We start from the raw sequence: 26,617 nt of genomic DNA, 5'->3' as shown, positions 1-26,617 counted from the left end.
TTCCACTTGGCAGATGAATGCCCCACGGATTACTTCTGGGTAGAGGTCCCGACTCTTTCAAAGAAGTGTTCTCTTCTTCTAATGATTCACTAGAACTAATGTCCTCTTTGAATGGAGACTTAGCTTGATCTCTAGGAAGTTGAAAGGGTATCATTGCACTTTCGGGTTGGGTTGGGGATAAGTTACTTTTTGGCTTGAGGACTTGTCTTTTGAGGATGCATCCAAGAACATCACAAAATAGGAACCTTTTGTTTTTTATTTGAGTTGTCGAACTGGGGCTTGTTGGCAAGGTGCATCGTCATCATCTTTCCTTAGGAAGGGTAACTTTGGGTGACAAGAGCCACTGCTGAAGGAAAGCCTATTCTTCTTAATGCATTTCTTATAGAGGATTTTCTTATGATGTGACTCATTAATTAGTCCAAAGGGTACCATAATCATTCTATTGGATATGAAGGGATCTTTTGCTATTGAGGCTTCAGGGACTTCATCTCTTCCTTCAGCGAGTAGGATAGACTCTTCTAGCTCGCTTTCATACTCTTCGTCTGCATTATCACTTTCATCCTCTTAATATTCTGTTTTTGCCTTTGTGAGGGCTCTGTAAGAGAAGAAAAGGCTCTTTGTTATGTCCTCTGGTTTTGCTTTTGCTTCTGTCTCTATCTTTGCTCCTGTCTTTGTCTTTGGCTCTATCTCTGCACTGCCATGTAACAGGGAGAACAATACATCCATGCTTCTATCTCGTTGTTAGATGTGATTTCAAAAAGTCAATTGGGATTCAGACAGGAGATATTCTCCCATGGACAAAGACTTTTCTTCCTTCGGTAGTTGGCTTACAGTGCCCACTGTCTGTTAGGGACCATGCCTCTATTTTCTTGGGAGAGATCTGTTTGACAGCCTCTTTGTCTCTCCTGGTGTGTACCATTTGTTACTTTATTGGAGGAGTCCGTTATGACTTCGATAGACATGGATCCATTGCCTTTTTGCAATCCATACAACTTCGACACTACTTTGTTGGGTCCTCTGCCTAGGGTTAGGGTTCCTTTGAACCAATTCGTCCTTGTGTTGCTTCAAAAAGCCAAGGTCTTCCCAATAGCAGAGGGTATGAGGTCTTGTAGGAATTTGGTTTGACCACCCGATATATCAGCTAATAGTATCTTCTTGTGAGGGTTGTCTTTACGTATGGGAGGATGCCCAAAGGCTTGATTCTGCTTTGGTCTACCAATTTGATAAGCCACTATATAGGCTGCATTCCTTGCAAGCCTAGATCCTTCATTGTCACATCCATCATTATGTTTACTGATGAACCTCCATCAATCAATGCATTTGCAATAAAGCATCCTTCAATCCATATGCCAATCTCTGGGGTCCTCAGATCCATGAAGGCGTTAGCCACTACTGTAATTTTGAAAATTAGGGTTTTGAAACCCTAATTTCTGCAAACTGCTGAGCAATAAGTTGATATTATAGGTTTTGAGGCCCTGTTAGACGTGGTTGCTACGGAGGGAGCAATTCTTAGGCCTCTTCTTCTTGTTAGTATGCTTTTGAATTTCTTTCTATAGTTAGGAGACAACATTAGCCAATTGTCGGAATGTTAAGTTTGGTTTAAAGGTGTCTAGTTCTTTGACCAAATCATATTCTTTGATAGGATCCTCAAGCTTTTTCAATCGGCTAGGGAATGGGGCCATGCCCACTTTTATCTTCTCTTTTTCTTCTAGGAGCGGCAACATCTGCACTTCTTCATCATTATGAGGTACTTCAGTATCCTCTATCTCTCGGACCTTTGGTTATGCCTCTACAACTGTCTTTATGGCTCTCTGTGGTTCTATACTACATTTTTTTGTACTGTAATGTTTTGTTTTTCCCTAGGAAGGTAGAACTTCACGGTCTCGGTAGAGAGAACATTCTCTTTTGGATCTACAGCTTCTCCTTTCTTTGCACGTGTTATTACGGCCACTTCTAATTCCACCAAATTGGAAGTAGGTTCTTGGGCCTTTTGTTGGGTATTAGGATTAGCTTTCACATGAGCGAGACTTAGACAGTCTTTTGTAGTGTGGCATTCTCCTTTGCATGGACTGCATAAGGACTTGCAATCCACATACCTTTTAGGATTTGGACAGTTCGGTGAGATATATCCATTTTCTCCACATCTGTAACACTCCACCTCTGATCTTTGGCCACCACTAGACTATAGTCCTATGTAGCTTTGAGAGGGAAACCTCCTTGGACCAAAATTAGGAGCGAAAACCCTAGGCTTTGGTCCAATGTCCTGCATTGTCATTTTGGATTCCAGTAAGTTGAATCTTGCATCTTCATCTTTCTTTCTTCTTTCGTGCATCTCTTTCAAAGAGCAGATATCCTCTGTATGGTTCTTTCTCAAACAAATGAACAGAAGGCTCCAGGATTTGTTGGTTTTTGGGTATGTTCAATGGCTAAATGTCCCACTTGATGGTACTTTCCACATCATGTATTAGAACACATCACATCTCTCCCACCTCCCACATGAGTGGATATATTGGAAGTATTCACCTTCAATGTCTGTAGTTGTTCAGTAATCACATTCATAAGCTCTTTTTTGATACTTGCGACTGCATTGGATAGGTATTCCTTCAAATGTTCACCTCTTGGAGTACTTGTAGTAGGGTTTTGGAAAGCTTCTGTAATCACTGCATGCAGTAATTGGGTCGATCTAGAGGGTTCTCTATTCTGGCTCTGATTCAAAGCTCCTGTAGAGACTGGGGGTTGTTGATTTCAATTGGTAGGGTTCCACTATTATTGAGTTGCCATTGGAGGAACTGTTTATGGCCACTGTTGTTGTGGTTGAACCATCATTTGAGGCATTGTCATCTGCGGACACTCTAGAGTAGGTACATTGTATTGCAGCATTGTTTGCATATGGGGGTAGGGGTAGGGAATTATCCCTGGGACTGCATTTGGTGGATATACCACTCCTAGCATGGGAGGAGGTAAGACTCCTCTTCTTGAGGTAATTGAAAACCTTGCTTCAACTTCGTCATATAGTCTTGCACCTTTCACTGCACCTTGCATATTGATTGGTCTTTTTAATTCCACGAACTTATGAACTTCTAGTTGTAGGCCTTTGAGTAAAACTCCTTCTGGATGCCTTAATCCAAATGATGGTTGGTCCATCTCTTTAGTATAGATTCCATTCGCGAGATATATGCGTCTACTCTTTCACCAGAGGACTCATGAACTCCTCTCGCATCCGCTTTTCAAAACCTTCACACTTGGATTTAGTAAGGAAATCTAACTTCAGGTCGTCCCATGTGCCAAAAGTTCTTACTGCTTGTCTCTCATACCACTGAAATGCCACGCCTTTGAAAGTTGCGAGGAATATTGCTAACCAATGCTTGGGGGTTCTAGCATTGTTAGCCACACACGTTCCCATAAACTCTGCTACATGAAGGCTAGGATCTTCATTGTACTCTCCCTTAAAATTGGGCAATGGGACTACATTTGCTGGCTTATCATCAATATTTCCAGGATGGATTTGACTAGGAAGGAGACATTGAGTCACCATTTTTACTTCTGTAAAGAGTAATTTTAAGGCATCAAAGGAGGCTTTTGTTGCAAGCTTGTTCTCGGCCTTGATTTTTGCATTCTCTCTTCTCACATACCTCTGGACTCGTTCTAGTGCTTGTCTCTTGATTGCGTCATTCATTAGGAGATTGGCTCCACCCAGTTGGTCTGTACTCAATACAAAACAAAATCAAAGGGGGAATTCAATCTCTCTAAAGTACTCTTTGGCTAATATTTCTTCTACTTCTTACTTTTCTACGTCTTTGAATTCAACTTTCAGTGCACTACAGAGGGGAAGATATTCTGTCCTGAAGGTATCAAAGCTCATTCTTTTGAGGATCGTTGTTGTGCCATCATCATAGTAATGCCAGCTTTTGACGGTTTCAATAGTGTATGTTGTGAAGAACACTCTATCCACCAACTTCCAGTGGGTTGCTAATTTAACAAACAAGAGATTTTCAGTACACCATGTGTCCCACATGTGCTGCCGTTGAGCATCCATGAACAAATTCCAACTCTTTTCTTTCTTGTTTTCGTGAACCTCCATTGACCATGACTCCTAAAGCTTCTTCACAATCTCCCACTTGATGATGTCTAGAAACTTCTCAATGAATGCTATATCTTCCATGGATGATCATTCTCTTTGTTTTTGTACTTCAGTTTGCTTCCAAACAGTTTGCTACCAAGATGCACATTTCTGTTGCTTCAATATGAAGAGGAAATAGTCCAACACATAGAGCCTACATCATGATGGTAATATGTTTCCGCCATTGTGGGATGAAATTCTTGTGGAAAGTGGATTTGGAAATGAGAATATTCAATTCTTCAATGGTAGAAGGAACTTTGCAAGCATCCATTGAATTCTTCTCTTCTTGGCAATGCCATTTTCTTCATTTTTAGCCTCTTCTAATGCTTGTTGATGGGAGTTTTCCCGAGCTGCATACAAAAAACATGGAGCCCTAAAAGGAACACCAAATAAATAGGGTTTCTACTGTAAGAAAATCTATCTTGTAATATCAACAACCATCTCTTTTATCTTTTATATGATCTCAACAAAGAAAACAACACTAGGAACAAGAAATCTTCACACAGCTTCATAAAAACAATTCTCCCGCGGCTTTAACTTTAACAAAATCCATCATTCTCTTCATATTCTTCATAGAATTCTTTGATAGACATAGAAAACACAAGAGAATTCTCTAGTTTTTATGGAGAAATATCACATATGATTCATCTTCAAAGTTTCCATATCTTTCTCTCACAATCTCTCATGGATAGATACTTTGTTTGGCATAAAATTGACTATCTTTGACTCTCTCGATTTACAACAAATGGATGCCAAGAATGCCTTCTTGCATGGTGAATTGCAAGAAGAGGTGTATATGGAGCAGCCAATAAGTTATGAGGATTTAGAGCATTCCACATATGTGTGCAAGTTAAAGAAAGCACTCTATTGATTGAAGCAAGCACCTAGAGCATGGTCTGACAAGATCGAAGAGTATCTTGTCAACATGGCTTTCATGTTTCTATCGACTACTCACTTTATGTGAGAAAGGAATATGCAAGCTTGATTATCATAGTTATCTATGTGGATGACTTGATTATTACATGTGATAGTGATAGTGAGAAAGGAATATGCAAGCTTGATTATCATAGCTATCTATGTGGATGACTTGATTATTACATGTGATAGTGATAGTGGGATTGTTGAACTTAAGGACTTTTTGAAGAAAATGTTTGAGATAAAGGATTTGGTTAAGCTAAGGTACTTTCTTGGTATTGAGGCGATAAGATGTGATGATGATATATGGCTATCCCAAAGGCAATATGGCTTGGATATGTTATCCAAGTATGGCATGACTTCATTTAAGCCTCCTTTCATGCCATTGGAGTAAAATGTGAAGTTGAATGCTAATGTTGGAGATGAGATAGAAGGCTATAAAATGTTCAGGAGGATAGTAGGGAGTTTGATTTGCATGACTATCACAAGGCGAGACTTGAGTTATGTTATTGGCCTTGTTAGTCAGTTTATGCAAATGCTTAGAAAGCCTCATTTGGATGTAGTTAGACACATATTGAGGTATGTGAAGTTCACTTTACATTATGGAAATTTTTATGAAATCGGTAAAGATGTATAAGTGTTTGGATACATAGATGCAGATTGGGTTGGTAGTATGTTAGACAGAAGATTTACTAGATTCATGTTTTTCCTTGGTAGTGCAACAGTTACATGGAGCACCCGAAAGGAACCCACATCTGCTTTATCGAGTATAGAGGTGTTGCTATGGTAGCATGTGAGGTGATATGGTTGCAAAAGTTATTGGTGATTTGGATGTGTAAGGAGATGGTGCAATTGTCATCCATTGTGACAACATGAGCAACATATAGCGAGCTAGGTACTCAGTGTTCCATGCTAGGACAAAACACATTGAGATGCACTATCATTTTATGAGAGAGAAGGTACTTGCACAAGAGATCGACTTACTTGGTAAATGTCAACACACACACAGGATCCAATAGCTAACATCTTTACAAAGACATTGGATGTAGAGAAGCTTTGAAAGTTTCAACGCTTATTTGGAGTTGCAAAGTTGCTATTGAGCTTGAGGGGGAGTGTGGAGATGGCAAGATCAACATATGCAGATGTTGATGATGGACTACCTGGCTAGATGGGTTTTCATGTCTACATTTGGTCATTATGATCCTCACATGGCCATTGACTTATCACTTATTATATTTAGTTCATTACACCTACCTACAACTAGCATAGTTATAGCGCTAATCACTTAGTATAGTCAGTTATGCACTATTTGACTTAGTAGGCCACTTTTCTTTATGTTGTGTCTTATCTATACTTTGTGTACATTGTATTGTGTGTGAAAGAAGAAGAAGAAACTAGCAAAAAATTATTTTGGCCTCCATCTCTCTTCTTGTGTGCTTGAGTGAGCTTTCTCTTGTTTGTATGGTGTGTGTTTTGGCGCAGTAGCTCAAGCAAGTTCCCCCACAACGTGATTCTTGATAGAGGTTATACTAAAATGAAGATGAAAGAAATTAACTCAACTCAGACTAGTATATGATTTTTTTACTATTTTAGAGTGACTTGACCTTCATACTAATCGATATTTGTAAGTGGTTGCTCCATTCCAACTCCTTGCTTGTTGGTTGATACCATGGAGGAGGAGTGGAATAAGAAGAACTCAAAATTCATCTCTCAACTTTCATCTAAAACTTTGTATAATAGTCTCTTGGAAATGCACATATAAGAAACCCTACATATCACCTATGTTCAATAGGTATTAAAAAAACCCTTTTGGCTAGTTATTATGAAGCAATTAGATGATCCCTATTTCTTAATAAGCTTATAGGATTGATGCAAGTAAAAATTCCTTTCTATATGTGAAATCTTATAAATTTACTGAATGTCTATCATATACAAAATATCATTCTTATGTAATCATGTAATATACTTATATTTTCAGATGTGCATCCCCAAGGAATGACCTAAGAGTGGCCATGATGTAATAAAGTAATGCTTTGGACAGACTGATATCTATGTATCTTATTTATATGAATTGCAATTATTCTTAATATTCAAATGTCTTGATTCAATATACCTATGTACATTGGGATACTTTTTAAAAATAGGTTTCCTATTCATTTCCTCTCTTGCTACTTGAGGTCCAACCCCTTGGCACTCACATGAAAGTATTGCTGGGGGTGGAGCTGTAGTTATGGAGAAAAACTACACATTGGAAGTTATGGAGAAGCACTACACATTATAAAAATATTTGGAAAGGAAGTTATCTTAGATGGAATGGTGAGCAATAGTGATATTGTATCAAAATGGCAAAGATTATGGATAGGAAAGGAAGGAAGTGAAGGAAGAGTATGGATGGATCAATCATGGATAGAAGAGGACAAAGGAAAGAGAGAAAATATATTGATGGGAAAAATGGACATGTTATATCATGACAAATAAAATAAGCTACCAAATCTTTTTTGGGTCTTTTATAATATTTGAATCTTTGCATGAGTAGTGAGTGGATAAACAACCAAATTAAAAAAAACTATTCTGACCCTACTACATGATTGTTGTTTCTTAGCGACATTATAACTTTTTCGGTGTGTTCATTGTACTAACCATCCATAATGATTCTAGAGTGTGAAATATTCTCCAATATAATAGAATAATTGAACATTATAAATTTTTTATGAGCTTATCTTGGAGTGTGAAAAAGTCTCTAACACAATACAATAAACTCTTAACTATTATAATCACTCTACACTTTTAGAAATTCTAACACAATATAATAAATGAACTTTAAACTCCTTTAAACTTACATAATTTCTATAGTATTTTTCATTTATAAATTAACAAATGTATTTCTTTATACTTAATTTATATCAATTTTTTATATATTAATATGTAATATAAAATTTAGATATATTTACTTTATGTTATTTTTTATATAAAACACAATATTAGTGAGTTTGGGAATCTCCCAATTCCCATTTTTTAATACTAAAAAGGTGGCATCTAGATAACATGCCCATAAATTTCTCAAAGCTATATTATGTGATCTATCATTGGAAAGCACTTGAAAAATGGAATCTATTAAGCTATAGCGCACTTGATTTGGAGTTATAATGTTCAAGTTATGACAGATCCAAAGATTTGACCAAGTGTCCCAAACCTATGGAAATTTTCCATATTCCCTATGGTGTTATAATGTTTTATTTAAAACACTAATTTTAATCAATATAATTTATATTTTATTTAATTATTTAAACTAATTTATATAATCATTAAAAAATTACATTCATTGATTATTTAAGTGAACATTGAATAATAGAGTAAAATACATTTAACAATCATTTTTTGGGCCAAATAATACTACCTAGTTAAGGTATCTCAAAGGTTTGCCACATAGTACAATGGATAGAGCTCTTACTTTTGTGTTCCCAAATAGAGCTCTTATTCCCATGTCTTCGAATATAGCCCAACTCATTCCATCCCCCTCTTCACCATGCCTCACCAAGATATCCCAACTATGACTTCTTGTAGTGCCACAAAGAGCTCAAATAGTACTAATACACCCTCCCAATGTAAGACAACTTAATCTTGAAAGCTTAGGTCACCTAATGCTCCTAGCAGCATCTTAGGGGTTTTCTTATATACAAACCCTCTATATCACATGCATTCAAGTCCTATTTAAAAATAACTTTAGTTGTGAATTTTTTTCTAAATATAGTATGCCTCTTTCTACTCAATGTGTGACTAATGGCTTTATATGGTATCCATCCATAATTAAGCGTATTTTAATATTTATTCTTTTGAATCAACATGATACACTTATATATTTATAAGTCACCCCCCTAAGACTATGAGTAATATGTTCCACATGATCATCAACCATGCAAGTCAATTAATCATGAACAATGAAGGCGAGAAGTCATCATCAAGATGCATGTGCTTACCATGAAAGTATACAGGCATGTGTGCATATCTTGAATGCCTAGTCCATCTTCATTTGAAGGCAAGTGATGTCAATAAAAATGGGTTAGGAAAGCATAGGTGACTTGATTGGGATCAATGGAAGAAGGTAAAGAAATATATAAAGGAAAATCTTGACAACTAGAAGTAGCAAAGGAAAGCAACACAAATGGGAGTTGTGGTAGGATCAACATCGTATCTTAGGAGCATATTGTGGATGGGCCTCCTTCAAGACAAACTTCATAAGTATTATGCTTCAGTTTACTTATATACTAGGTTTGGATTTTATGGGCCTTTTAGTTTAATTCGTATTAAAGACATTTTAAAAATACCAATTCATGCATGGAATGGGCAGCATCAATGGGCATGTCAATTGTTAGGCAACTAGGCTAGAGAAAAAGTATGTGATGCATCATGGGATTAAATGACTTGTGGAGAGGCTATGGATGTATGGAGGAGCGGTAATATGTGTAAATATAGACAGACATGCATTTGTTTTAGGGATCCCATCCTTCTCTACTTTATAGATATTCAATTATGTTACTTACATTAGTATCATTTGGATTTATAAATATTCATTTGTAGTTGTATCATTTGGAGTTCATTATATTTCTATCTTGCTTTCAAGTGCTTTGTTGTATCTTTGTTGTATACATTTAAGTGCCTCATTGATGGACCAAGAACTAAGGCAAAATCAAAGCATCAAATTCCCCATCTACATCAATTAAAACCCCCCTAAGTCAATTTGTTTTTTATTACCTACAAAAATATGTACTTGGCTGAAACTATAAAGCCATTGTGAGAGTAAGTCTTAAGATTGTATTAAAGATTTTCAAGATTGAATCTTAGAATTAAAAAGATGTGGCCATTGGATTGTCTCTCATGTGATGGAGGGGGTGTATCTCTTATCCTCTTTCCATTATCACAAACACACAACTCCCTCACACACATTGGGGGCTTCAATCAATCAATCTCTCTCTCTCTCTCTCTCTCTCTCTCTCTCTCTCTCTCTCTCTCTCTCTCTCTCTCTCTCTCTCTCTCTCTCTCTCTCTCTCTCTCTCTCTCTCTCTCTCTCTCTCTCTCTCTCTCTCTCTCTCTCTCTCTCTCTCTCTCTCTCTCTCTCTCTCTCTCTCTCTCTCTCTCTCTCTCTCTCTCTCCAATGGTTGAATCATGCAATGATGAAAGTGAGGATGTAAATTATGATTCCCATCTTCTTTCTCAATGATGACACCTTGCATGAGCATAGAAATTGCTCTTTAGTTTGGTTCTTCTATGGCATTTTGTGTGGGGGGCATTATAACAACCAAGCATCATCAATCATGGGTGTATCAAAGCTATCAAAGGTTTCCTTCTCATCCATAAGAAAGGAGTAAGGAAAAGTGATGTGTGCTATGGAGATGGAGTAGGAATGGTGCTTAGCTGAGGCAATTGGGATACTACTTATGGTTTGTGGGCTTTGACATGTGTGTAGCTGGCTGCTTGCACAATAGCAAGTTGCCATAGCATGGTGTACTGAGCCCCCATCAACTTGAGACATGTTAAAATATCAAAGTTGCAGCATAGAGGAGTGTGCACAAGAGGGAGAAGAGATCTCACAAAGTATAAGAAGAAGATGTTGCTTATTTAGTTGCTCAAGAAGTACAACAGGTACACTCTCTCTTCTACATTGAGAGTGACCTTTGGCCCTGTATATATAGCATTACTCAAGCTAGCACTACAAGATACATGCCTAATACTAATGTTTAAGCGACAAAAATGTTCACAAAAAAAACTGCCCCCGTCGTCGCTAAACACATCCATATTAGCGACACCATAGAACCATTGCTATTTGTGTTACTATAAGTATCATATTTGCAACGCAAATAGCGATGGTTTGCAATGCAAACTACAACGCCAATAGCGATGTGTGTAGTAAATTTGTGACACTAATAGCGATGGTTACAAAGAAAAAAAAATTATGGCAGCACATGTAGCACTATGTGATGTATTTGGGCCATTCAAAAGGGTTCCAATAAGGTGTACAACAGTTGTCAAAATGAAGGCAAAGTGTTCTTGAATCCACAACTAGACTGATATATAAAATAAATACAATATAGCTTAATGAAAGCGCTCATGGAATCATGGCAAGACACAAAAGGTGATAATAAGATAGTGCATAGAAAATGTCTACATAAATCACATGATTGAAAAAGAAGAGGATGTGCACTCCATAGATCCAAGCACAAGCTATAAATCCTCACCATTCGAAAGCTCGTCCCACCACAAAGGAGCATTGAACAGACTATGCCAAAAAAAAAAAACTACTACACATTAATCCACCATACAATAATGCATTTTAATTAAAATTAGTAACTACGGACAAGAAAGATGTGTGACTTACTAGGCTGCCACGTGCATACAATCTATCAATCAATGCAATGAGACCGTGTCTATCTGCATATGGAGTCTCTAGGCCGATGGGATCATGGTTTGTACTGGAGTGCTATATAAAAAATAAAATACAACTATTAGAAACACCATTGTTAGTATAAGCGATATTGCAAAAAAATAAGCGAGAAGAAAAAAAGAAAAACTTACAACGTCCTTCAAATAAGTCTTGTGGCTACCACTCCCAAGATGATGGACCACTCCTACCTCCACTCGTGCCCTCAATGCCTCGCGTTGCTGTCTCCAATGTACTGGAGAATTTGTAGCCTCCTTCCTAAGTCGGCACTAGTCATCTATGTCTAGCCACTCGGGCTTTGAGGTCCCACTCTTAAGTGCCTTGCGTGCGTCCGATCGTCTGTGTGACATGTACACATGCATGCACTCCATCATCCAGCTTGTGGAGAACCTATCTGTTGTAGTGGGTACCGAAAACTCCTCATACAAGGATGCTACTATATAGTCCTTGTTCCCCTTTGGTATGTTCTTCCAATGATCCAAGACATTGTGTCAAAAAACTTGTTGGCACAACTCTCTCATACGAGCTCCCCTCATCATCCATGATGATGGCTCATGTCCTATCATCTACAAGGTATCCATACCTGTCTGGGGTATATCTAAGATGTGTCCCCTCCAATCTACGACCGCGCTACTAGGCATATCTAGGAGACCCCTGTATATCTGGTGTACCAACGGGAGTGGCATCTCTCAAAGTGGCACCCATAGAGGTGCCACCTATGCGGATGGTTTTGGAGTGATTGGAGTAGACATCTCCACAAGTGTGACAAATCCCACAGGTGATGCAAATCCAGCAGAACGACAAGACAGAGACACTGCATCGGTACCTCCACAACAACCGCCTGAGCCACCCTCTCTCAAACTTGCACGAGAGCAAGGAGTAGCACCTGTATCTCGAGCTGAAACTACAAGCTCGCCGTATTCACATCTCCGCAGCATCCCCCAAAACCACTCCCTCCATCTGGCCCAAGTCTGGAGCGTCGACCTCATCTACTGAAAACCGAAGTATCAGAGCATGCCAAAGTAGATATTGGTCTACCATATCTCTGAATCGAGCCATCTGATCTGGATATATATGTGTGAAGATCTCATGTAGCTCCTCGTTGCTCATCGTGCTGTCAAAATATCCACAAATGTCACCTACACAGACAAAAATTGATGTTAGCATAATCAATATAAAAATTCAAGCAAAGCATGATAATATAACTCTTAAAAAAAGTATCTTACTTAAAATGCATATTCTAGAGTACCCTTATAAATGATTCATCAACAAATTGAGTAGGTGGATGCTCCAAGTATGACATAGCCTATGGTCCCATATCAATCTCCTAACACAACTCCGCATACACTGGAAGGTCGATAGAAAGTCACCACAAAAGGATGATTCCACCTTGTTCTTAAAGAATTCTTGGCCTCTTGTCTTTCCATCATTGTTATCCAATTCTGCCTCCTGTACATACTCCAAGCTTTGGGTGGCTTCCACCCCTTGCAATATCAACCCCTCTATTTGTATATTATCCTCATTTATGCTGGGAACATTGCTTTCATCGTATACTCTCGCACTTTGAGGAGCTGAAGGTACAACATACCACCATCAAGGTTGTCGAGGGTTTAGATAGAAATTTGCCTATTCAAAATCACATACAAGAGAGATTTAACATTTGTGATATATACCATGTCGTAATAAAAGTTTTTAAAACATAAGTTCATGCCCGTGTTCACAATGGGCCAGCAATACAAACGTGTCATGCAAATCTGTCCATCTTTTTTTGGAATCTATTTCAAGAAATCTAGATGGACCTCGTCAAACAGTTGCCCCGGCTCCTTCCAGTACTGTTGCACATTGAATAGGATCATGGAGAAGCTACGATAATCCACCTGATAATACTTTGAAAGCTCCCAAAATACTCCATCACTTCTATAATGGTGTTTGGATCCGTGGCTCGCCTTCGACTCTCTTATTCGAACTTTGCCATGACACCACAGTCCGTTGTGGAACAAATTTTGTCGATACACTCCACGCAAAAATGTTGTTTGCATGACCACGCCGCACTATATATTTTGTACTGTACATTGAAATGGTTATTAGTTGAATCTAGATACGACAGCTTACAAAGCATGTGATCACCTTTAGACTACATCTCCTCGAAAATTTTCTCCTCTCAGTAGGAACCACCCCTTCGCGAGAGGCTGCAATCAAAGCTCCATCTAACCATCGCATAGACGTAAACCACGGCATCTCCTCCATGCCCTCAGGATATCAAATCGACCGGTGGCACGTACTACATCGAAATTCAAATCGCACTTCTTCTCAATCTTTCCTATCTTACTCATACCTAGCGAGCCACGTCTCAATGGAGGCATTGTGCAACATACAAAAACGATTCACTTTCTCCTCCATTGTTGCATCCATCATTTTTTCTACCCCATTTCCAACCACCACATCTCTGGTCAGTCTATCATTGTCCTTCAGTGACCATAGTATACTGTTGCATGAATCCACCGTTGGTAGCCATTGTGTGATATATGCATTAACGTCTCAGACACCAACCAACCTTTAGCCATGCTACCTTCTGGCCGAGCTCATTGTTGCATAAAGCCTTTTAGGATTTTCATGAAGCGCTCCAAGAAGAATATCCATCGCATATGGACAGGTCCAACAATCTCCACTTCATCTACAAGATGCACCAGGAGGTGGGTTTGTATCATGAGCATACTGGTGGGCAGATACTCAAAGAAACAGGCCATCTCCACTACTCCCCGCCTTGTAGATTCAATACAAGATGTCTTGATCTCCTTCTGTGAAATCCATTGCACTAAATTTGACAACCTATAAATCACCCCACGTATTTCAAGAGTAAGGCATCCTACAATCGTGATCAGTAGTACAAACTGCCACAAATGAAGAAGCATTACGAACAACGACTACATTCCAAATAGCAAAATATGTAGGTCACTTACAACCCATTCGTAGTACAAACCTAACATATCTTATGCCAATCATGGGATTTTAGCCCTGTTAGTTGGTCATCTTTAGAAAACGCAGATCTGAGAGAACACATCATACCTGTCAGAGTGTGGATAGACCTGATAATTTTCTTCACAATGCGCTCTTCTTTAGTGGACAAAACCCAAGGAGTGTGAGGTAGTTGCAAGTGACCATCAGCACTCGACTATGGCCAAAGTGCCTCTATCTTGCCTACCTCTTTCAAGTCCATTCGTGCCCCTATAAGTGTCTCTCTTTCCTATGATGTGGTCCCATAGTAAGATGCCCACATTCTTGAAAATATGCATTGGATAAAACAAGTGGTTGACTTGTAAGTGGGTCCAATACGGCAACTCGTAGAAAACCGAGAACCGTCAAATTTTGTTTGGATGCGACTCCATATGGACCGTTTTCAACTCGTACCAGCTTTGGGTGTTCATTCGTGCTAGAGGTCGTCCAAGAAAACCTTCCCTCAGTTCATGACCCTCCGGCAAGAAAGCAGCGTGTCCTTGATATACCATCTTCTTCATGGTTTGTGATCTTTCGAAGTCTAACTATGGCCCACACAATGGACATGCATGATAACGTGAGGTAACAAGACCTATCCCAACACCTCTATTTAGTGAACACAAACTTGAACGAGCTATGATAGATATGACCAACCATAACGGAAGCCTACTTACCTGAGCACTCCCCGAATCTTGGAAAGTTATGTATGGTCCACATGAGAATGGCTCGTATATTGCTCATATATTGGCAGACCGTCAACCATCACGCTTGCTCATATCTTCCACGGCGACCCCCTCCTCCCACAAAATCTTAAGCTCATCGACTAATGGACGGAGATAGACATCCATATTCTTGACTTTGTAGTAGCTAGGAACGACCAAGCTAAGGATCAAGTGTCCTTTCTTCATAGAAAGCCATGATGGGATGTTGTAGTTAACAAGGATTACAGGCCACACACTGTAAGATGTTGAGCGAAGACCAAATAGGTTCATGCCATCCATATCAAGATCGAGTCAAAGATTCCTTGGCTCTCGTACAAAGCCTAGAAAGGTAGGCTCCATGCGCGTAAATCTGTTGAAATTCGTTGGACTCCATCTATGGATCTATTCTACACATACAATGTTGTCAAGCTCGCCATGCCCAACATACAAAATATGTGAAGTATACGTGGGATAAGTGAAAAGTGTCTAAGAACTTTCTAAGGGATGGTTTGCCCTTGCAAATCCTGTCAACACTTGTGAGCACCATACTTTGAACATGTATCCATAGTCTTGTACTCTCCTCGAAACAGCACGCAATCATTGACACATATATGGATGATGTTATAGTCCATGTCAAGCTTTCATAAAACATGTCGTGCATGGTATTTCCAAGTGGTAATATATGATACTTTAGCAACCTGAAAAGAAATCATAAACACCTTGAAAATGCACATTTGCTTTTTATAGTGGTGCCGAAAAGAAATCAATGAAGCGTATGTAGAAGGTACCTAAAAAACTCGGTCACACTCTCATTGCTCCATCCATATTTTGCTTGCATACTTAGGAGTGCAAGTATCATCTTCAGGCAAGATACTCAGCACCCATCATATAATGGTATGGATGCTTTCTCTCTAAGTGGATTAGATGTCTTGGTATCCATGGGCATCAATGCATCGATCATTACCTCCATCTCAGGCTCATAGATTGTAGGAAAGTCTAAAAGGTTGCATGTCTACTCTAGTATTGACGGTATAGACTGGGTAGTGCCTTACAAGTGGTGGATTAGCGCAGCTACTCCATCCATCACACACCCACGAACTCTTCTAAAACTGGCCGCAATAGGTGCACTCCCCCTTGGGAGTAGACGTCACCTCCTTGTATAAATTTTACATTCACATCCAATGTTATTGTATATGATATTCAATTAGTTTGCGAATATAATGCATGATTGATACACACTTTTCTTACCGTTTGCTCAAAGTTTGAGATCGTCTAATCAATGATCTCCGATTGACACTCGTCGAAGCGTCATATGTGTTCTATAGACAAGCGACGCTTTCATCTGATTGCTAGCTTGCATTGAGAGCAAGGACACATGACACACTGATAAAGATATGCCTCGCGATCTTGAACATCATGACCTTCATCATTTTCCATTTTGTCTACATTACGAGAAACAATATTTTTGATGATAAGGTCCATTTTTCACAGTGTATTTTCTCTGTCTAAGCTATGATTGTAGGGGTTTCTAGTTTCAATCAATATTTGGTCTCTCTATTTCTCAAATTTATTTATGTATTTTGTGATTTCTTTTTTTTATTCATTTCTTTATGTATCTTGTGTTCCTTTGTTAGAAATTTGCAATTTTACTAACTTGCAAGTGTATGTAAGTGCACCATGCATAACTAGGCTTTTGTTTTCCAATCCACAATCAATGTGATTCAATATAAATGCAAGTATCTTCATGATGATGGTGCTCAAACTTCCAATTCAATTATGACATATGCAAACAAACATTCAATCACAACTTTTACAACACTACACAATGTGTGAACTCTCTTTTGGATGATCCAACCACTTGTGAGTGATTTTGTAAGCTAATTAAGGTGAGATCCTAGACTTCTTAGGTTTGTCATCTCTTAAATGTAGTCATTTTTTATGACCTAGCTGCATGAGGTCCAAGGGCTGGACTATCACTATTAGTGCTACCTCCACTCAAGTTGTTCTCACCAAATGGTTCCAAGTGAGCTTAAGAATAGTTTTAGGTTGACTACTCAAGTTCACCTCTTAAGGTATGAAGTGAGTCTTTAGCACTTACTTTGGAAGTGAGCATATCAAAAGTGTTGGCATAATCTCTTTTGCCCCTATCTAGCACTCTGAAAACACTCCTAAAGGTGTCCAAACAAGTGAGTTGAGTTGAGCTTCCCGTTAGTGAAGACTTGGTTACTCCTTCTCAAGTGCAATTGCTCTTATGACATGTCAAGGTGTAGGGAGTTTCTTTCACCAAGCTTTTAACCATGAAATGTCCTCTTGCATGACTACGGTCTCTCTTTGTTTTTCTCTACCCCCTCGTGTTTTCTCATTCATTCTTCTCTCTCCCTCCCTCCCTCCCTCTCTCTCTCTCTTTCTCTCTTTCTTTATTATGTTTCATGTTTATTCCCTCTCTCTCTCATTCTTTCTTCATTTTCTTTTCTTCTTCTCCCTCTCCCATTTCCTCTCTTTCTCCCTCAATGCACCTCATTCTCAACAAAAACAAAAAAAAAAAGAAAAGGTGAAATTAAAAAAACAAACCAAGAGGGAGCAATGTACTCATCACAGGCTCAAAGATGGATTCTTTGTCTCCTCTTCGCGACGGCTCCTCTTCACCCTTCATACACTTCCTCCTCTTCTTCGCAAATGGCGGCGCGGCGCCGGGGGCGACGGCAGAGAGAAGCTCTCCTTCCTTCTCTTTCTCTCCCTCTCCCTCCTCTTTCGCTCTCTTTTTCGCAAACTCTTTCGCAAAATACCGCGCTCGAGTTTCGGCTACGTTTTTTTTGTCTGAGTACCATCACTATTTGCATCGCATTTGCGACGCAAATAGTGATGTCACTAATTTGCATCAAAACTCGGTGTCACTATTCCCCCCTTCCCTTGTAGTGTAGGGTTAGGGTTTTCCTTGTCTTCTAGCCCATTCACACCTCACCTTCCCTCATGCACCCTTTCTTACACAAGGTTCCCATGCTATACTTCTAACACACACCCCTCCTCAATGCCAAGATGACATTGGATTACATAGCATGTAAATGGTTCCCCCCCCCCCCCCCCCCTAATGAATCAGTGGGATGCCTTATATAAAGAAGGCTACAATGATATTTATGGAAAGATGATACAAAGGATACTAGAGAAGGCAATCATCAAGTGCTTTGGAGACATAGTCGGCCTCCAATTATTTTGGTGCCTTAGTGGAGTTAGGACATTTACTAGTGGGTGATATGTCTTGTTTGCTTACATTTGTTGCACTTCATCTTGTTAGGATTTTTTTCCAACAATTTCTTACAATATGTCTCTTTTTATTCCAAAAGAAACATTTAGTAGAAACAATATGGACTAAGAGTTGATCACAGGTTGTTGAGGTAGATATTGAGCTAGTGTTGCCTTCCTTTTAATTTCTTTTCTCCTCACCTAGATAAGACTAAATGACACCTTCAATTGTAGGATTTCGTATATTTGTTAGAGTAGTTACAAAGAGTTGGGAAGACTTTCCTTAAAGCTTTTAAAATTATTGCAATGGTATCCTCTCCAATAACTAGAGCTTCGACTAAAGCTAATTGGGCCATCAATCCCTTCATGTTGAAAATGAACTTTCTCAATTCTTCTCCATGCTTGTATTGCAATGTAGAAAACTCTATTTTGAGGAATATTTTGGAGTTATTTCCTATTGGACCATATAATTTCTCAAGCTCATCCCACTTCTCCTTTGCACTTGCAAGTTGATCAATGTGAGGGATTAAGAATTCATCTAAGTGCAACATTATTATGGCTTGGGCTCTTTCATCATCTTCTACATCTATAGGGTTGGATGGGTCAATGGCCTTGGTCCCTTTGATGAAGGGCTAGTAACCCCTCTCCATCATTTTATATTTCACTAATACCCACCATGGGTGAAAGTCACTCCCATCAAACTTGCGAATTTGAGATTTTACATCAACATAGGCCATGATAGGAAGGTCTTACCAATTGCACAAGGCAATGGTAGTGTCTATTTCTTTACAAAGCGGGCAATAAGAGAAAAAGTAATGAAATGACGCTTAGATACTAGGCTGAAAATGATTTAATTTGGTGAAGAGATGAAATTATCTATGTGTTTATATCTGACACATGGCCTTATAATGATCAAGAGAAAGATTATGCTAATTAAGCACTTAGTGAATATGCTTAAGGTCTAAAAACCTAGTGATAATGATAATCAAGAGAGAGATAATAATAGTTAAGCAAAGCACTTAGTGAACGCGCTTAAGGTCTAAAAACCTAATCTCCTAAAGATTGAGATTCAGCATAAAAAATATTATACTTACTAATTGGAAACAAGGTCATGATTGAGAAATGTCGCATCACTGCTTACAAGCACTCATCTCACAGTATATGCCTAGAAGTTGGCTTTCGATGAACTTAATGATGTCCAATAAGTGTGTCCAACCTTGAGATGGAGCTTCCACATCTGCAATGACCTCTAGAGAAGGTTAATCACTAATTTGAATCACTGTTAAAGTTGAAAGAAGGATTGGGTTTAAGAAAACCCTAAAGCTTGCAATGAAGCTCTCATGACTGTCAAGACCCACAATTAGGGTTTAGCTCAGTGTGAGCACCTAAGAGAGAGTTTTGCCAAACCCTTTTAGGGTTAGAAGGCCCACTTGGGGGGACTACCAAAGACCCATGGAAGTTGCCAACATTGCACCTTTTACAAGCCATGCTAGCTAGCATAACATGTTATTGTCTAAGACTACATCGATTTGGATATTTCTACAATCCCAGGCCAGAGAATGAGCAATGTGGTTGATTTAAGTGACAAGCTGGTGTGCCTTGAGGTGGGGAAGTTATCTCCAAAAGAAGGCTAGAGCTAATATGCCCTCCTTTGTCCACTCCAAGTCTCCAAGTTTAGTGGGTTGCAAGTAGCTATGGAGATTGAGCAATAAGATGAAGAAATGAAGGTCACTTGTGCACTTAGTTCAAGATCTGATTGTGGGAAGTTTAGTGGATCAAAGCTGGCTCTGATACCATGTTGAAATATCAATGTTTTAGCATAGAGGAGTGTGCACAAGAGGGAGAAAAGAGCTCTTAAAGTACAAGAAGAAGACCTTGCTTATTCAGTTCCTCAAGAAGTACAACTAGTACACTCTCTCTTCTACATTGGGAGTAACCTTTGGCCATGTATATATAGCCTTACTAGAGATAGGGTCAGAGTTTCCCATGTCCTCTAGTCCATTCACACCTCATCTTCCCTCATGCATGCACCCTTGCTTACACAGGGTTCCCACGCTATACTTCTAACAAGTCAAAACATCCTTATGCATCTTATGGCTAGGACTTCATGGCTCTTTGCCCTCTGTCTCCCTTGGCTACTCTTGCACATCCCAAGTCTCCTCCTTAGCATGCTCCCTCTTGTCCGCATGGTGTTCCTTATTGGCAGCCTCCTTTTCTTGTCGATTACAGACCTTCCTCCTCATGATGAATTTCTCCCATTCGAAATATCTTTTCCATAGTACATCCATTCTCCCTCACTATATTAAATAACCATAAACTTTAGCACCCAATTAACATGTTGATGCTTCATGGTAGCATTTCACCCACAATGGATGAGAGGTGTTACCCGTATGAAGCTATGCTTCAAAATGTAAAGTTTTTCAAAGTTGAAGAGATGAAGCAGGGGTCCCTTCCCTAGCTTAGTCATGAGTGGTCATGACTTGGTTGCATCAAGTTTTTCTTCATCACCAAGTTATTTTTCCTTTACCAATACCAAAGACATATTGTGTTGATGGTGGCTCTTCTTCATGATTGTTTAAGAAGATGCTTCACTCTTTAATGTGGTCAAGATGATGGACCAAGAACTAAGGTGAAAACAAAGCATAAAATTTCCCATCTACATCAACTAAAAACCTCCTAAGTTTGTTTGTTTTCAATTTAGTACTTGCAAAAATATGTAATTATGTGAGACTAAAAAGCCATTGTGTGAGTGAGTCTCAAGGTTGTATCAAGAGTTTTGAAGGTTTTGACCTTAGTTATATTTCAAAACTAGATCTTAGAAATAAAAAGCTATTGCCATTGGATTGTGTGCCATGTGATGGATGGGATGCATCTCTTCCTCTCTCTCCATCATCATGAACACACAACTCCCACACACACATTGGAGGCTTCTCTCTCTCTCTCTCTCTCTCTCTCTCTCTCTCTCTCTCTCTCTCTCTCTCTCTCTCTCTCTCTCTCTCTCTCTCTCTCTCTCTCTCTCTCTCTCTCTCTCTCTCTCTCTCTCTCTCTCTCTGCGTGTGCGTCCCCCTAATGGCTGGATCATGCAATGATGAAAGGATGTAAATGATTATTTCTATCTTCTTTCTTGATGATGACGCCTTGCGTGAGTATAGCTTTTGCTCCCTAGATCGGTTCTTATGTGGCATTTGACTCATGCATATGTGTTTCAATTCAATTTCTTTCATTGGTGTTTGGGTTTTATACAAGCTTGAATAGTAGGCCATGTTTGATGAGAGAATAGTAATCATGTTCTCATGTATACTTTTGTCAATTCAACTGCTTTCATTAGTGTTTGGAGTTTTATATAGGTTTGAATGGTAGGCCACATTTGATAGGATAGTAGACATGGACAATAGGGATATGGACCTTGGTCTTTGCAAAAAGAAAATTTAAATTACACTCGTCAGTATGTTTGTCAAAAATCTTTGTACACATATCAGAATACATATTGAAACATGCATGTGGTTAAAGGGCAACATACATAACAATGCATATTTCAACACCTATACTGACGTTCTTGTTTCAACAAAAATTTCAACACGCATATCGATGGGCAGGCTTTGACATTTTAAAACTTTTTTGCATATACTTTTGTCAAAGTGTTCATTGGTATACACCTTCATTTGTTGTAGTGGAGGAAGAGAAACAACCCTATGCACCATCCTTCACTTCGGTAGAATCTCATCTTTGATCTTGTGAAGCTCATATACCATCACCTATGGCACAATTGTTGAGTCTACAATCAATCTCTTGACATGAGATGGCATTATAGGACTCATGATCCATCCACTCCTCTACTTCCATGTTTCTTAAAGCCTTTTCACCTATGTATGTCACATTAGGTTCCTCATGAGTTGCCCTCTCCCTTGCATGCACAAACGGGAAAACTCAATGCACAACACTCAATTCAAATTTCTCATTCACACATTTGTTCAACATATCCCTTAGCTTCTCTCCACTATGTTCCATCAAAACCATTCTTTAGAAAAATTAGGTAAAAACAAAAAAACTAGATAACAATAGTATTATGGGTGAGCCCAAGTCCCTACTAACACAAGATCAAGCTAGGATGCTAGATTTACATGCCAAAGAACCATACTTCTACCTTAAACCCAAAAACACTTCACCATAGCGGATAATTAGAGAATAGCTACTCTTGTCTAAGTAGATAACACTACATTAAGTTAATTTTTTTAGTGATTGGTGTACATACATATACATATATACATATATATCTATATCTCCATCTATCCAATTTGTATCTATGATCATCTTCGAAATGTAAGGTGTAATAAAACTTTAACCAATGTTAAGGGACTTAAAACAAGGGTCGAATTCACGTGAGCTTTGGCGGGTGGTGATGGTGGTTGGGGGTCTCGCGAGGGGCGCTTTCCATGACAGTGAAAGAGGGGATGACGCGCAAGCAGGTAGCACCTTCTCTTCCTCGCCTGTCGTTTTTGTGTTCTTTTAACAGTTCAGTCATTTGTCCAGTGTCTGCTAGTGTGATGTCTTTTTGACAGTTCAATCCTTTTTCCAGTGTCTGCTATTGTTCACTTGTTTATTTGCTGTTTTTTGACAGGTTATTACTTTGTTCTGTGTCTGCTATTGTCTGATTGTTTAACTACTGTTTTGTTGACAGTTCAATCTTTTTCCTGTTTCTGCGGTTCTCGAATCATTCCATTGTTGTTTTATTTTGACAGGTTAGCCCTTGTTTTTGTGTCTGCCATAGCCTCTAGTTCTGTTTAGATATTGTTTTCTTGACAGTGTATCCTTTGTTTCCTTGCCTCTAAATCTGTGTCAAGTTTCTTTAATTGTTGTTTTTGGACAGTTTATCCGTTTTAACAGAGTTTTTGAATGAGATTGTCAATTGCCACTCCATGGATTCAATTGTTTATGATGGTTGAGGCATCATAGTATTTCATCATTGTCAGTTGCATATCTAGTAAATTGATTGCTCTCTCTATCGCAAGATGTATAGGGGGAGCTGCTGCATTCCATGCCTATCACCAGAAGCCAGAACCCAGACCTGCAGCCACATGACGAGCTCGAGAGGCTGCGGTCCAAGGTGGATTTCATAGCAGAGCAGCAAGCTGCACAAACTGAGTACTTGGACTTCCTTATGCAGAAGCTTTGCAAGGATGCTGCTGCACTGGGCAAATCAGGCAAACATATTAAGGTTGTATTTCCAGCAATATAATTCTTGGAGATGCTCTGGCTATTACAATGTAGAGTGTATGCGGACTAGTATTGTAAATTTAGGTTGGTTTTAACCTAATTTATAAGTTTACACATCAATGTGACGTAATTTTCAGAGATCTTCTGCACATGCCTGCATACATACACATACATGTGTATGTAACTTATATGGCAATTTTGGATGTATTTTAACCTGAGTCGTGAGCTTGCAGTCAATGTGATGTGTATTAATGATCAGGTCCCTTCCAGCATGAAAAGGCACGTACGAGGAGACAGCGAACAGGCAGATACTCCTAGTACTAGCGGTAGTGTTCAACAAACAACTCTTGCAGATGTACTTGGTGGTGTGGATGACATTGATCAGGATCAGTCACCTGGCACCAAGCCAAATTCAGATCTGCAGGAAAAGGTAGCTTGGAAGTGGAGGTGGGCAGCTGCTGCATGGAAAGCCAAAGTGTTGTCTCAGAGATTAAAGGACCTTGAGAATAGCAGATTGGCGAAGGATGTAAGCAAGGAAAGTGTCACTGCTCAGAACAGAACTAGAGGTATAAATAAGGTGAACCTGGTAGGAAAGGATCAGGATACCGAATCTGGTGGGTCTGATCTTGCCCAAGAGAAAGATAAATATGTCAATCGAAGCGTAACGTCTGCTGTGGACAATACAAGTGGATTTCTAGCCAGAGTTGAGGACTTGGAGAAACAAATGTCCCAGATGAGCAATTGCTTCAGCAAGATGGTACCCACCTTGCTCTATTTGGTAGAGAGGGCTGGTAACAAGAAGCTTCTTGACAAGTGCTTTTCTGAATGGAGGAACCTTTCATCTCAATCACAAGCAGATCTGAAGCCTGAGCAGTCTACAACAAGGGGTCTTCCTCAAAAGTGTGAAAAGAGGGGTATTAGAAGCTTTGAATTAACTAGACAGCCAAAGAGCCGTGATGCTAAAAAACCACCCAGAAGTGAAAAGGAGGCTCCGTTATCAAAGAAAAAGCAGCAACAGAATTCCTCGAGAAGAGGAAGCCCTGTAGCTGATAGTAAGAAACGGATTCAATGTAAGCAGAGGTCTGGTCCATTAGTGTTAGGAGCTCCAAGCTCCATACAACAGGTTGGGAGCAGGGATTCAAATTGTACAAGCAAAGCTCTCCATGCCCTCCAGGTATTCCTGTTTCGGCACACTACATTTGTCTTACTGAACTAATGGAAGAGCTGATGCCAAAAGCAGTGAGCTCCTCTTGTTCAAACTGCAATGTATCATGATCACACGTTTGTTTGTGAACAAAGTCAACTCGACACATGCCTGTACATATATCAGATATGGCAGTTTCTCTACAGAAACTGACATGTGTACCCATATATGTATGGTATATGTGCATCTGTAAGTGAGCCGGAACTAACAGCATGCAGACTCTTCAACCATTGATAATGATGCTTTAGAGACATAACTATTGAATGCGTTTGTAACCTGTGTGTGGCAGGCATCACTGAGGCATGAACTAGAAGAGCTTCAAAGGTTATTGAGTGGGGAGATGGACGCTCTCCATAAGCAGGTGCTTTAACTGCTGATTTTGTGAGAGATTAAGTTTAAGGTAACTTGGATCAGTGTTTAATCAATGGATGTGATGGTTCGAATCATGATTGATGATGTTTATCGATACAATTGGGTTGCAATCAGCACAGGTAGATGGCCGACAGTCGAGGAGGGGGCGGTCATGTGGAGGAAACAACTGGAAATGTGCTTTGGTTAATGTTTGGGAAATCTGCAACAGTGTTGCTCTGCTCCTCAACCACGCACGTGCGAGGCTCAGACCCGATGGGCAGGATCGCTACATCCCACCGCCTCCTAGTCCTCGACAACTATCGAGTGCCCACCACCATCATCCACGCTGCACTCGCCATCTTGTTAACGTCGCCACAGCACCATCCTCTCCCCCACCTAGGCCCTTGGTCCTGCGTGTGGCACGTGACCTCTCTGCATCGCCAATTCGCAGGGCAAATCCCACAGTCCGTATCGTCTCACCCAGCATCCCACCAGCTACTAACGCCACCCCATCTCCTCAGCCCCCCTCGACGAAGCGTGCGGTTGTACGGCTCACGCCTTCATCCGATGGTCATTGCAGTATTCGCATTAACCCAGTGCCCACTGCACCCCATGTTCGCGACTTCCAAGTGTGGCATGGACGCGACTGTGTTGCGGCACAGCATGCTGAATCACTTCGTCGTCAGATCGATTGTCTCCGCACTCGCCATCAACTTGCTTGTGCAAGATTGGTCGAGCACCAACAAGCTCACCCCTTGCCAGGCAAGCCTCGAACTCCTCTCCCTGTGCAACACTATGTAACAGTGTGACCTTTCTCCTCCCCTCACTGTTTTTACCACCCATTGAAACCACGTCTTTTCATGAATCAGAGATACAAATGTAGTTACCTGGAATTCTATTCATTGAAAGCTTTTCTTGTTTCAGTACCCTCGAATAGTTACGAGAAAGTGCATGTCTCTCTATATGATACATCCGTGTTACTCTACAAGAAAGTGCATGTCTCTATATGATACATTTGTTTAACTCTGTGCACAAAGAGGCATGTGTCTGTTTGATGGTATCTTTAGGTATTAACACACGTGCATGCACGCATACATGCACACCCCGCCCCCCCCAAAATGGAAAGCTGTACTAAGGTAACCCCTCCATTTGGTGCTCCTCTCTGATTATCTACTTCTTTATCTTTACCTTGTATAAGGACGGTATCTTCAGGTATTAACACACGTGCATGCACGCATACATGCACACACCACCCCCCCCCCCCACCAAAATGGAAAGCTGTAAGGTAGCCCCTCTATTTGTTGCTCCTCTCATTATCTAATTCTATATCTTTACCTTGTATAAGTTGGCACAAATCTATCTATAAGAGTTGTCGTAAATTGTAGTACTGCTACTGGTAAGTCCATTTTTTCATGTTGTCTTTGTAGGCATTGCCCTTCAGG

The 26,617-nt window shown here is 39.7% G+C and overlaps 1 protein-coding gene across 10 annotated transcripts; it reads left to right on the top strand.

Moving 5' to 3' along the window:
* The first annotated feature begins 22,754 nt into the window (after positions 1–22,754).
* LOC148021488 (uncharacterized) lies at positions 22,755–26,099 on the top strand. 10 transcript variants are annotated; one of them, XM_087696891.1, is made up of 6 exons: positions 22,805–22,872; positions 23,085–23,145; positions 23,424–23,621; positions 23,880–24,794; positions 25,114–25,185; positions 25,316–26,099. In XM_087696891.1, exons 3-6 carry the CDS (start codon positions 23,442–23,444, stop codon positions 25,982–25,984), a joined length of 1,836 nt encoding a protein of 611 aa, XP_087553017.1. In that variant the 5' UTR covers positions 22,805–22,872; positions 23,085–23,145; positions 23,424–23,441; the 3' UTR covers positions 25,985–26,099. The 10 variants fall into 10 exon arrangements, with proteins under 10 accessions (XP_087553018.1, XP_087553011.1, XP_087553020.1 ...); XM_087696889.1 differs by having other exon boundaries at positions 22,808–22,872; positions 23,416–23,621; XM_087696892.1 differs by lacking the exon at positions 23,085–23,145 and having other exon boundaries at positions 22,755–22,872; positions 23,891–24,794.
* Positions 26,100–26,617: the final 518 nt, after the last annotated feature.

The sequence above is a fragment of the Lygodium microphyllum genome, chromosome 17 (genome assembly GCF_053477565.2).
Source record: "Lygodium microphyllum isolate KBCC chromosome 17, Lygodium_microphyllum_v1.1.10, whole genome shotgun sequence".
Taxonomy (NCBI): Eukaryota; Viridiplantae; Streptophyta; class Polypodiopsida; order Schizaeales; family Lygodiaceae; genus Lygodium; species Lygodium microphyllum.
Note: the sequence above shows the minus strand (reverse complement) of the source record. Positions and strands in the feature narration are given on the sequence as shown.

Coding starts and splice junctions, on each gene's coding strand:
- LOC148021488 (XM_087696885.1), top strand. CDS start 22,840: ATGACAGTGAAAGAGGGGATGACGCGCAAGCAG. Junction 24,795..25,113: donor AAGCTCTCCATGCCCTCCAG/GTATTCCTGTTT, acceptor TGTGTGTGGCAG/GCATCACTGAGGCATGAACT. Junction 25,186..25,315: donor TGGACGCTCTCCATAAGCAG/GTGCTTTAACTG, acceptor CAATCAGCACAG/GTAGATGGCCGACAGTCGAG.